The sequence below is a fragment of the Neophocaena asiaeorientalis genome, unplaced genomic scaffold (assembly GCF_003031525.2).
Source record: "Neophocaena asiaeorientalis asiaeorientalis breed wild unplaced genomic scaffold, Neophocaena_asiaeorientalis_V1.1 scaffold165, whole genome shotgun sequence".
In the NCBI taxonomy this organism is placed as follows: domain Eukaryota; kingdom Metazoa; phylum Chordata; class Mammalia; order Artiodactyla; family Phocoenidae; genus Neophocaena; species Neophocaena asiaeorientalis.
In genome coordinates this window covers 2602238-2614793 of record NW_020173918.1, presented here as the reverse complement: position 1 = coordinate 2614793, position 12556 = coordinate 2602238, and the positions used below count along the sequence as shown (strand labels likewise).

General features: G+C 41.2%; 1 protein-coding gene and 1 non-coding gene across 3 annotated transcripts; both read right to left on the bottom strand.

The window, feature by feature from the left end:
* Positions 1-3422: 3422 nt before the first annotated feature.
* Positions 3423-12458, bottom strand: HMGN4 (high mobility group nucleosomal binding domain 4). 2 transcript variants are annotated; one of them, XM_024751932.1, is made up of 3 exons: positions 12071-12458; positions 5705-5797; positions 3423-5165 (listed from the first exon to the last, which is right to left on the bottom strand). In XM_024751932.1, the coding sequence occupies exon 3, from the start codon at positions 5085-5087 to the stop codon at positions 4815-4817; it is 273 nt and encodes a 90-aa protein (XP_024607700.1). In that variant the 5' UTR covers positions 5088-5165; positions 5705-5797; positions 12071-12458; the 3' UTR covers positions 3423-4814. The 2 variants fall into 2 exon arrangements, with proteins under 2 accessions (XP_024607700.1, XP_024607701.1); XM_024751933.1 differs by lacking the exon at positions 5705-5797.
* Positions 12459-12477: 19 nt separating this feature from the next.
* Positions 12478-12550, bottom strand: TRNAV-CAC (transfer RNA valine (anticodon CAC)). The gene has a single exon. It is a non-coding gene; the product is annotated as a tRNA-Val (tRNA).
* Between the last annotated feature and the right edge of the window lie 6 nt (positions 12551-12556).

Below are 12556 nucleotides of genomic sequence, written 5' to 3'. Positions count from 1 at the left end.
GAACTCGATTTATCTTTGTGCTCTTTCAAGATTTCATTTGATTAACTTCATCATGGTCACCTAAAAGAAATTTGAACAGATGCGAGAAAAGTTATAATAAAATTACTAATATCTACATGTTAAGAGGGGACTTTGTGCCGGGCACCGTGTTAAGCACTTTTGGAGGTTTTCTTAACTTGGGGACTGGTGAACTTGGATAGGAAAAAGAAATGACATCTTTAATATCTCTAACCTCTAACTGAAATTTAGCATGTCCTTCACGGATGAATGTTGGCAACAAATTACAGTCAGAAGATAAGTACCCGCGGCTTTGTCACTGAGAAAAGTTACATTTTCATACCCCATATTTGAGATATGAAGTATGTTACAAATATCTCATACTTAACTGTTTCGAAGTTACAGTAGTTATAACACGGGTCTTGATGTTTAATATTTAATATATTAATGAAGAAGCACACGTGTTACTATACCGCAAATTATTTTAATTGTTTGATAACTGTTTCTGTAGTATAATTGGTTTTCTTTGTTATCCTATTTTAATGCTTTTTAAAATATAATTTCAGAAGGGCTCCATTGGCTTCGTCACGAAGCCAGAGGGCTCCCAGGCACCGAAAAGGTTAAGAAGCCCCGCGCCCGCAGCGACCGCCGGGTGCTGGCAATGACCTTGGCCCAGACTTCACTGAAGGGGACGCGGGGTTGGAGCCCGGGACCGGAAGCCCGAGCAAGGTCTGCGAAAGGTCTGAGGAGCAACCCAGGGAAAGAACTTCGTGGTCCCAGCCTCCAGCCGGGCCGGCGCGAGGCGACTCCTAGCAGCACGGACTTCGGGGTGACCTAGAAGGGCTCGGAAGTGTGTCCTGGCGCCGTGCGGCCGCAGGGGCGGGGCGTCGGGGTGCGCGTCTGGCCACGTCTGCTGACAGTTCAAGTACGGCGTTTGTAGGTCATTTGCATGACCCCGGGTGGAAGCTATCGCAGGGTCTGCAAGGGTATGACGTACATTTCCCAAGGAGCACAGTGACCACTGTTGAGACTAGAACGAAGAGGGGACAAGGGCAGATACGAAAAATGTTTCCCTCCCTCTTCTTTCCAACTCTTAGGGGACCAATGCCTCAATTCTGATGGTCAGAAATTTGATTACTGAAAACTCTGGATCACTCAGGCTGTTTCATGTCAGACACCCAAATTCTCAGAGTATTAATAAACCAGGAATGTTAATTTATGAATTTACAAATAGGAATGTAAATGCCAAATGGATCAGAAGAGTGGGCAAGAGAGATTTAAAGGCTAATTTATAATTTCCTAATTTGTTCTTGTCCACTTCATAAGTATTTGTCTAAAAAATTATCATCCTTGTACAGAAATAATATCCCTTCTAGCTTTATGTTGCTAGAGATACACTAAAATTCTAAATTCCATATGACCACTTTTCCCCTGGAATTCATTTACCTTGCATTACTAACCTTCTTCATTGGAAGTTACAACTGTTTAGCTAGTAGAATATTATTACTTACATTTGACTGTTTCCTAGTGGTATCTTGGGAAATTCCTTAATTTACTCAGAAACACCATATATATTTTTGGATGGATTACCTTTGAGGTTATACCAATGATCTTTTTAACAATGAGGAGCCTTCTTGGCCTTGGAGTTCTGGACATGGGTCTTAATCTGAATTTTACTCTCACTGTATGACCTCAGGGCAAATTATTTAATCTGTCTCAGTTTCACTAAATATAAAAATGGGAACAGTAATATGATTCAATTCATAGGGTCATGGAAATAAAATTATGCACGTATTATAAATCACTGAGCAGAACAGTGTTTGGCAAACAAATAAGCACTTAATGAGAAATACCTTATTATTTTAAAAAGCCCAATATAACTTATTTGGTTACACATTCAAACTTTTTTTGATTCAAGAATGCTTTATGGAACACCTACTATGCACAATATTCTCTTAACATCTTTGCAAATGTTACTACTCTTACTAGAAGTCTTTTACCCACCCCTTGCTTGACCAACTTCTGTTTTCATTTTGCTGCTTAGGTGTCAATTATGCCTCAGAAAGTGCTTCCTAATACCCTTTCATGCTCTGGCATCAGAGTCAGGGCCTCCTGCAGTATTATCGCAACACCAAGCACACAGGGCTGACTTTCCTGAATTTGACTTTGGATTCTTGACAACAGGGAATGTTTATCTTTGATCCTGTTCTGTTGTTTGGCAAAGAGAAAGCACAGATAATATTTGTAATTTACCAATTAAAATGGGGTGGGAATAGTTGAGCAGAGGAAGGATGGAAACATAACAGGACAAAGTAGAATTTCCAGCAGTTCAGTTGTGACAGCCATCTAACTGGTCTTTCTCCTTCAACTCTCCCCCCCCTTACACCCTATTGCCCATGCATCAGCCATACACACACACACACACACACACACACACACACACACACACACACACACACACACTGATAACTCAGATTGTGTGGTTTCTCTATTCAAAACTCTAATGGCATCCCATCATTTTCAGGAGCCACTTCTGCCTCCTTGTTCTTCCTCAGTATGCCAAACATTTTTTTTTTTTTTTTGCGGTACGCGGGCCTCTCACTGTTGCGGCCTCTCCTGTTGCCGAGCACAGGCTCCAGCCGCGCAGGCTCAGCGGCCACGGCTCACCGGCCCAGCCGCTCCGTGGCACGTGGGATCCTCCCGGACCGGGGCACGAACCCGTATCCCCTGTATCGGCAGGCGGACTCTCAACCACTGAGCCACCAGGGAAGCCCTGCCAAACATATTTTTACCTCATCTCTGCATTTGCTTTTTCCTCTGCTGGAATGTTTTCCCCTCAGAGTCAGTCTCTTATTCCTTTACTTCATTAAGAGCTTATTCTTTTACTTCATTAAGAGCTCTGCTCAAATGTCATCTCATCAGAGAGGACTCCTCTAATCACCCTATCTAAATAGCACCCACTTATACTTGTTTATTTAAAGCACCCTGTCACACACATTTGTGCATCTTCTACACCCTCCCCCACTAGAGTATAAGCTTGGTGAAAGCAGAGACTTTGTTTTGTTCACTGTTGTACCTCCAGCACTTAGACAATGCCTAGAACTAGAAAAAGGAAAAGAAGGTTAAAAAAAAAAAAAAAAAAAGAAAAGAAGGTATAATGACTGTGAAGAAACAAAACAAAACACAAAGAATATATAGTTATCTATGTAGAAAGCCCCAAAGAATACACAGACATAAGAATTAATGAGTTTTAGCAAGGTTGTTGAATATAAAAATCAGCTGAAAACAGAAAATGTAGCAACTAAAAACATACCATATAAAGTAGCATCCAAAAGTGTACAGTCCCTCAGAAATATTAACAAAAGAAAACGTTTATGGAGAAAATTATAAAACTTTATTGAAAGACATTTAGAAAGCCTAAATAAATGGAGAATTATACCATGTTCATGGATTGGAAGACTCAATATTATAATTAATTTATAAATTTAATACAAATCCAATAAAAATTCCACCTTTTGTTAGTTTGATTTGGAACTTGTCAATCTAATTCTAGAAGTTATATGGAAAAGCAGTTGGCTAAGAATATAGCCAAGATACTCCAACGAAGAAAAGTTTGGTGGTGATGTTAAAGGTGGAGGTGGTATTTGTCCTGAGATATCAAGACCTTTTTCTAAAGTTGTAGTACTCAGGATTGTATAGTATTGCCACAAGGTTAGACAAATTGACCAGTGAGTCAGAATCGAAACCATCAACAGACCTCTCCCAGCTCACCCCCCACCCCCCGCCCCGCGCAAAAGAAACTTGATTTATGAAAAAAGCCACTATTACAGACCAGTGGGGAAAGGATGAACTTTTCAGAAAAGTTGGGGCAACCAAGTGGTTGGGACAGCCACTTACCATATGGAAAAAATATTATATTGAATTACTATCTCATATTTTTGCAAAAATCAGTTCAGGGAAGACTAAAGACAAATGTGAAAAGCAAAACTATAAAACTTTTACAAGGCAGTAAAGGATATCTTTATGACTTGGAGTAGGAAATGATCCCTCCCCTCCCATGAAGCCAACTTGTATCCAGCTTTATAAGATACTTTTCAAAAATAGTTACTTCCAGCAGGACATGGGTGACAATCCATAACATCTTACAACTTTCAAACTCCCCTCTCCAAAAAGTCAACAAAGTCTGTTGCTGCAATGAACAGGAAAAGTTTTCAGAAACGGTGGATATTTCACATGAGGCATATAAGAGCTTTTCACAGGTCACCTCTGACATGGAGGAAAGGAACTAAAAACTCCAGGACTATTAATGAGATGATCCACAAACTACAAACAGGAATCCTGGCTCTTTTGAGCAATACCATCTTGATGTCATCACTAGAAATCCTGAGTATTGTTACCTGACGCAGCTGATTCTAGGGGTGCCAAGGCCGCATCATGACTCTTGGTTTCAGGAAGTCAAGGATGTGTTTTTGATGGCATCAGGAAAGGAGAAGACATGAAGTTTTGCTTCCCCACATGGTAAGGCTTCTGAGCCACAGTGGCTGTCATGTGTGAATGTCGGAGAATCTCTCCTGGGAACCAAGAATAATCTTCAAATACGATAGAAAATTCTGTTTTCCCCCATTTCAATCCAGCTTCTGAAACGTTCTACTAGTGGTTATTTTGCCCTTTCCACAAAAGATAACAACAAAGCGTCTTGTGTGCTAACAACATAACTTAAAAAAAAAAATCTACGTTTTTACAAAATTTGATTTAAAAAAAATAGTATTTCAAACAGTAGAGTCACTAGAAGTACAGAGCTATCAAAAAAGTATACTTCACTTGGCATCCCCGGTGCCTTCTGCTTTCTGTGACTGGACTGTGGAGGCGTCTCGGTTTTTTGCAGGGTTGTTCCCATCTTTGTTGCCTTCTGCTTTCCCCTTTCTCCCTTTGGCCAGCTTCTCTCCCTTCTTTGCAGGGGCCTTTTTTGCCCTGGGCTCTGGTTTTGGAGGGGCAGGTTTAGCAGACAACCGTGCCGATCTCCTCTGTGGCTCATCCTTCACCTTTGCTTTGTCACCTTTAGCATCTCCTTTTGCCTTTCTCTTGGGCATGGTGGCAGTAGTGCCTGGCAGATGGCTTTACCAGCCCAAGTGGTTCTTCTGTCTTCCTCACTGCTCCTATAAAGATTTCTTTAACAAGACACAAAAAGTGTAAACCGTAAAGGAAAAGTCTGACAAATTTAACTACATTAAAATTCAAATTTGACTATATTAAAATTAGTAATTTTTATATAGCAAAAATATGCATAAAAAGAAGATAAGTTACAAGCTGGGGAAAAGATATTCATAATACATATAACTGACAAACTGACAAAGGATCAGAGTCCAGAATATGTAAAGAATTCCTACAGATCTATGAGAAAAGGACAAAATGAAAATTTAAAAACAATGGGCAAAAGTGTTAATACGTACTTCTTAGAAAAAGCATGAATGGTGAATAAGCAAAAAAAAAAAAAGTCAACTTCATTAGTAATATGGGAATGAATATGAAAATCACAGGATATAACATTTCACATCCATCAAATTGGTGAAAACTATATTGTCTGACAATATTAAGGGCTCAGCAGATGTGGAACAATTAAAACACATACACTGCTAGGGTGTGTGTTTATATGTGTGTAAATTAGTGTGTGGCATTATTTAAAGCAATTTCACTTCTAGGTGTTTACCTGGAGGAATTCTTGGGGCTGTGCACAGGAGACCCCTACAAGAATGTTTCTATCAACCCTGTAATTTCAAAAACCTGGAAACCATTCAGTGTCCTGCAATAGAATAGATAAATACATTTTGGTAATATCTATGCAAGGGGATACTATGCAGTAGCAGAAATGAATAGATTACAGCTATATGCAAAACCACGGACGAATCTCAAGAACATAATGTTGAGCAAAAAAGAGCGAGTTACAAAATGGATCTACAGTATGGATCCATTTATAAGTGTAAAACTAAACGACTTGTTTAGGCTACAAGTAGGTAGTCAAAAAAGCAAGAGATAAATTTAAAAATCAGGACAGTAGTCACCTCAGGGAGTTAAGAAAAGGATGGTGGTTGGACAGGGCACGGGAGTTCTCTTCCTTAAACTGGAGGCGGGTGGGGAACAACACAGGGGTAATACACCATTATTCTCTATATTTTACAGAGAGTGATTTTATGTGTCTGCTCAAGAATAAAAGCCACTTTAAGAAGGTGTGCAGCCCCGAGCACAGATTCAAGGCCACACAAATAGACGTGATTTATTTCGATTTTGGGCAATTAGGACCCAGGTCCATGGCTGGCATTCAAACACTGTGGGACTTTTTTAAAGCTCTGGGACAAAACTAGCCACTCACACCTTCTGCCCTACCCCTGAAAATGTTTCCTAGGGAATTCTGTAACCCTATGCCCTGCCCTACTCCACAATGTTTTATTTTAAGAAAAAAAAATTATTATCTTTTCTCTAAATTGCTCCAGAGTTTTGTTTTGTGTTTTTGCTCGACCTCACTCACCATCTAGATAGAATGGGCAAACATGGTCCTTGAGCAAACTTAGATTTTTTTTTTTTGAGCAAACTTAGATTTGATTTTTATGTTCTTTGGATAACAAAGGCAACCACCTGTAAATGGTGCAAAAACATCAAATTATCACCTGGTAATTTGATTATATGATAATTTCATTATCTATTTTTCTATTTTCTATCTACTTTCATTATCTATTCTTCCCCCATTTTTCCACTATGACTAGAATTTCCGGAAATTTTGCAGTTTTCCTTTCTTCTCATGGAACAGAGGGAGATGTGAGAGTTAGTATAAAGAAGAGGGAAGAAGCCAAAGTGGGAGTGCGCCTTGAATCAGTCATTATTTCCCTTGGTACCTTGTAAGGAACTTTGGGAACAGAGATTAAAAATTGAGAGGAGAAACAGTTCTAATCTCATGTTGAACAGCAGTTCACTGAAAAGCTAATAAGGAATTAGCTGGGCCCTTCTCTTCCCTTACTGTGCTCTTGCCTTGCCTCTTAATATTCTAAATTACTGGTGGGTCCAAAAGTCCTGGTTGCCACAGAGACACCCTGCAATTCTGCTGACCCAGCCAGACCCAACCTGCTCGCTCCCGAGGACATCTTTCCCTAGACATCACATGAATTTATGCCTAGTTTACTCTCTCCCAAATGCACCACTAAAGAAATGTTTGGACAATTCTTAAAGAACAAAAGTGGTTTTTTTTGTTGTTGTTGTTGTTTTATCCAAAATCGAACACAATGAAGAAAAAAATGTGCAAAGAAAATAATTGAGAAGGATGCCAGAGATCACAAAGGTCAACTCTGGGTATGGTAATGGTGTGCCCAGAAAGGAACAGGGAGGAAAAGACAGCTGTTCTTACCATGAAGAAAGCAATATTGAGAGATTTTTTACGGCATGAAAATCATTTGGTCTAATATTGGGTGACTTGTTTTGCGCCTGTTGCCCTAGTATATTATTAATAATGCTCCCTTTTACTCTCAAAAGTGTGCCAACTTGGACAATAAATAAGGTCACCCTAAATAATCTGCATATATTCTTAAAGGTCTTTTTGTTACCAGAGAATGAGAGAGGAAACCAAAGTGAGAGCTTCTGTTCTACGACACACCTCCCTAAACAATGGACACTCCATACCATTCTCCTTCCATCTCACTCCAAAATTGTGTTTCTTAGCCCATGTCCTGTCCTGGGAATGCTCACAGTCTGTTTCCTAGGCTCAGTCTTCATGTTGGATCCCTTGCAGTCCATCCCAAGCAGGGGAACCATGATCGGCACGTGTCAAAGGCCCAAACACAGCAGGTGACAAGAGCTTCTGTTCTACGACACACCTCCCTAAACAATGGACACTCCATACCATTCTCCTTCCATCTCACTCCAAAATTGTGTTTCTTAGCCCATGTCCTGTCCTGGGAATGCTCACAGTCTGTTTCCTAGGCTCAGTCTTCATGTTGGATCCCTTGCAGTCCATCCCAAGCAGGGGAACCATGATCGGCACGTGTCAAAGGCCCAAACACAGCAGGTGACAATAAAGATAAACTCAAGGAAAAGAGGCCACTAGCTGGATTCTGGATCTGAGTATATGAATATAGATTAGTTCCTTGACACTCACATTTAGGAAGCTTATCAGGAGAACAGGTGGCTGACCTTACAAATATAGGAGACAGATGCACAAATAATGAAAAAGGGCTGGTGGGATAAAAGGTTATTTCATTTTCATGAAGGCCAAGGAGGTCGGGGAGGGAGAGGCTCTCACCACACAGTGGTGTTAATTTAAAAGAAATTATTTGAGATGGAGTACAGAGAAGATTTTTAGGGCAATGAAATTATTCTGTATGCTACTGACTGTAATGGTGGATACATGACATTACGCACTGGACAAAACCCATAGAACTGTATACAAAGCATGGAACCCTAATGTAAATAATAATAATAATTAGTTAACAATAATAATTTGCTAATAATAATGTATAAATATTGGCTCTTCTATTGTAACAAAAGTACCACACCAATGCAAGTAGTTAATAATGGAGAAAATGAGGTAGAGGGAGGAGAAATATATGAGAACTCTGTACTTTCTGCTCAATTTTTCTGTAAACCTGAAACTGTTCTAAAAAAATAAGGTCTACTAACTAAAAACAAACAAATACATTTTAAGAATTAAAAAAAGAAAAAATAATTTGTTAGGTAATAAAATATATAAGTCATAGGATTACAAATATTCCATCATGCATGTGAATGAAAAGAAAAATTATTAACTGGCAGATAAATCTTTTTTTTAAAGACTTTTTTTTATTTTAAAAATTTTATAGTTTTTAAAATTGAAATATAGTTGATGTGCAATATTATTTTAGTTTCAGGAGTGGCAGATAAATCTTTTAAGTAATATAACTTTTGGGAATACAGAGATTTATCAATGAGGCAAGAAATTATCAAGATAGATACTGAGGTTATTTTCCCAAGACATGGCAACAATTTAAAAAGTTTTAGGAATCTAACAATTCCCTTTTGTTAAAATAACACTTTCCAGGGCAAAACTATATTAACAGACAATAGAACAAGTTAGTGAAGTTTTTGAATAACATGTCTTCATATTGTAAAGAACTGGACTGAAATTCTTGTGAAAGTCTCAGTTTAACTCTTCATTTAATGAACTTGCTGGTTTTAGGATGTGGAAAGGTATCCCTCTTAACAGCCTCAAGGGGAGAGGGAACATCCATTTCTTAAAGTCCTTTTCTTACCTATGAAGACTTGAATTTTTTTAATTTTAGAAAAAGACCTATATATTTAAATGTACTGACAGAAATAGCCTAAAAAAAAAGACTAATAGAGAAATGAAAAGCAAATGATGCATTTCTTCTGCAATAAAAATATGCAAATGATTAGTAAGATGACGAGACGCAGGTATGCTAAAATCTTCTGCAAAGTTAACCTCTGGGAATTCCCCAAACTGCTTCAATAATATACAAAAAACACCAATCTCTGTTCCCAGAAATGGGCTGAATTTGTGTCCGTGCCCGCTCCCCCCACAAATTCATAAGTTGAAGTCCTAACCCTCAGTACCTCAGACTGTGACTGACTGGGAGATGGGGCCTTTAAAGAGGTGATTAAGGTAAAATGAAGTCTTATGGGTAGGTTTTAATCCAGTATGACTAATGTTATACTGGAGATTAGGACACAGACAACACAAAGAGAGAGAGGACCATGTAAGGATACAGCAAGAAAACCAAACCTGCCACCACCTTGATCTTGGACTTCCAGCCTCCAGGACTGTGAGAATATAAATTTCTGTTATTTAAGATATTCAGTCTGTGACATTTTGTTATGGCAGTCCTAGCAAACTAATACAGAAGGAAAGAGTATAAAGATCCCAATGACCTATGACGCATCTCGGATTAGATTAATTTTGATGTTTTGCCCAGCTCTCAGAATATTTTTTCCATGTTTTTTTTTTCTCTTTCATCATGAGTCTCTCCAGTATCCAAGGACCAAATCCCACCTCATCCAATACACACTCCCATGCCATCTCCAGCAGAGGCACATTTTAGCAACGTCCTTTCGCTCCCTTGACTGTTACTGAACTGGGTTCCAAGGAGTTTGTTCTAACTTGGGGTCTAGTCTCAATCCCACCCCAAAGCCAGGAGGCCACCCCCTTCTCTCTGCCTCTTATTTATGGCAAGATAGTGCCTTGGGGCTGGAGTGAAGACTTGGAAGAAGTTTACAACACCAAGCTTAAGAAGGAGAGAATAGAGGATATAGTAAAAACAAACAAACAAACAAAAGACCCTATTCAAGGTGCAGCGCTATACAGGAGCAAGAGGTCACACAGTGTCAGCCACTCCCCAGGGCCTATTTGTTCTCCACCTTTCAAAGGAAATATCAGACAAGGTGAGCAGCCCGAGCTTCCATTTGAGGTTAAATGAGGGAGACCGGGGGAGGGAGGGAGGGATAGTGGGAGAAGGTGAGAAAGGGCAGAGTGTCTAAAATGGTAGGACTGCTGCTTCATCTTGTCAGAACACACCTGGTTTAAAGAGGAGAGAGCCATAAGCTTCAGTCACCCATCTGCAACAGGTTGGCATGGGGCACACTCAGCTTCCCAACTAAAGTATTCCTGCCCCTTGGCATCATAGAAAGATGGAGAGGACAAATCCCCATCACCTCCTAGGCCCAAGACCCTTGCTCCTCGCAGGGCACCACATTAACTCAACTGTATTTCTGAGTGGTATAGAGGGAATTTGATTATTTAAAAAATTTTTTTAACATCTTTATTGGAGTATAATTGCTTTACAATGGTGTGTTAGTTTCTGCTTTATAACAAAGTGAATCAGCTAGACATATATATATATGTCTCCATATCTCCTCCCTCTTGCGTCTCCCTATAGAGGGAATTTTAAATGAAAATGTATTAGACAAATTTGCACTGAGCACCTGCCAAACTTATTGTCTTGCTAACAAGGGAAACTACAAGATGATAAAAGCATGGGTGTTTCAGAGAAGGTATGAAAATGGAGGAATAATAGGGCTGGGGAAGGGAGGCAACTTTTTAGAAGTTGCCTGTAAAAAAAAAAAGGAAAGGAAGGGAGGGAGGGAGGGAGGAAGAGTAAACAGTTTATTCTTGTCTTATGGCCATAAAAACATCACATTCCTGTCAGTCATTTGAGGGAATCTGGAGCAATGCGATCTGAGAGACTAGGCCTTGGCTAACTCTTAGAAACAGTAATAATAATAATAATACATCTAAGAAGAAGATCCTGAGAATATACCTGAGGCTGTTTGGTGTTATATCAAGAGTTCTTTCCCAGAAAAGCATTTGATAGATCCAATTAACATGGAAGCAGGCCATGTCAGAAACAGCGGTAAGAGGCCAGACACCAGGGCACAAGTCCTGATTTTGAGCAAGTGCTGCCGGTGACCTTTCTCGAGCTTTAAGGCAATACGCAAATCCACAGTTGCCCCGTTTCTTAACTGCTTCAAGGCAATACGCAAATCCACAGTTGCCCCGTTTCTTAACTGCTTCAAGGCAATACGCAAAATCCACAGTTGCCCCGTTTCTTAACTTTGGGATCTTTTTTTTCTTTTTGACAGGAAGAGCAGAAGGCCAAAGCGGAGGAAGACTCGGCCCTTCGGTGTCCCCTCGGGAGGGGGCACCTCGTAAGCTGGGGAGGGGAGGCGAGAAAGAACCCAGGCCAGGGCAGCCCAGCCCACCCGCCACGACCTCTTCCAGGCCACGACCCTGCTGGCCCAAAGCTTTCAAATCCCCTCCTCGCCTCCCTTTTTTCTGCGCTAGAGTCTCTGTGGGGACTTATCCCAGAAGGGCCTGCGATCTTCACCTCCCGGCTTCCGCTTTTCCCGGAGATTCACACTCGAAGCCCAGGAGAGCCACTGCAGTTGTTCTGGAGAGTGGAAAGCAAGGTGGAAATGTCGGGGGTCCGAGGTCACCTAATCACGACGAGGGCCAGATTGCAGGAGGGTCCCAAATGTATGGAGGGCGGCGGGACTACCCCCATTTTCCGGAGACGCACGCTAAGGCCCCCAAGGTACTCACCCGAGTCTCGCGGCCGTGTGAGGGGCGCGAGGCTGCCAGCTGCGGGCCTGCCGCGCAGGTGCTCTCGGCTGGGGCAGGGCCGGCGTGGACAGTGGGCCAGCGAAGAGACGACGCCCGGAGCCGGGCGCTGCCGGGAACAGGAAGGCAAGGCGAGGATGCGCTTCCGGGGCTGCGGGCGTCGGGCCGCCGTGCAGAGCCGGGGACAGCCCGGTTCTCTCCCTCGCGATGCTTGTGTCCGCCTCCGGGGCCGCGGGCTCCGGACCCACCTTGAGCAGCGTCGCTTCAGCACCACAGCCTGGGGCAAGAGAGACAAGAAAAGGAGGCGTGAAGAGTTTTTAAATAAATGGAGTTTTAAAGGAGATCCACACAGGTAGGGGGGGAAAAGAAGAAAAAAAACAGAACAACACTGTTTCCGCCCGGTTTCGAACCGGGGACCTTTCGCGTGTGAGGCGAACGTGATAACCACTACACTACGGAAACTCGGTG

Excerpts from the sequence above, each read along its gene's own strand:
- HMGN4 (XM_024751932.1), bottom strand. The coding sequence starts at position 5,087 with ATGCCCAAGAGAAAGGCAAAAGGAGATGCTAAAGGTGACAAAGCAAAG.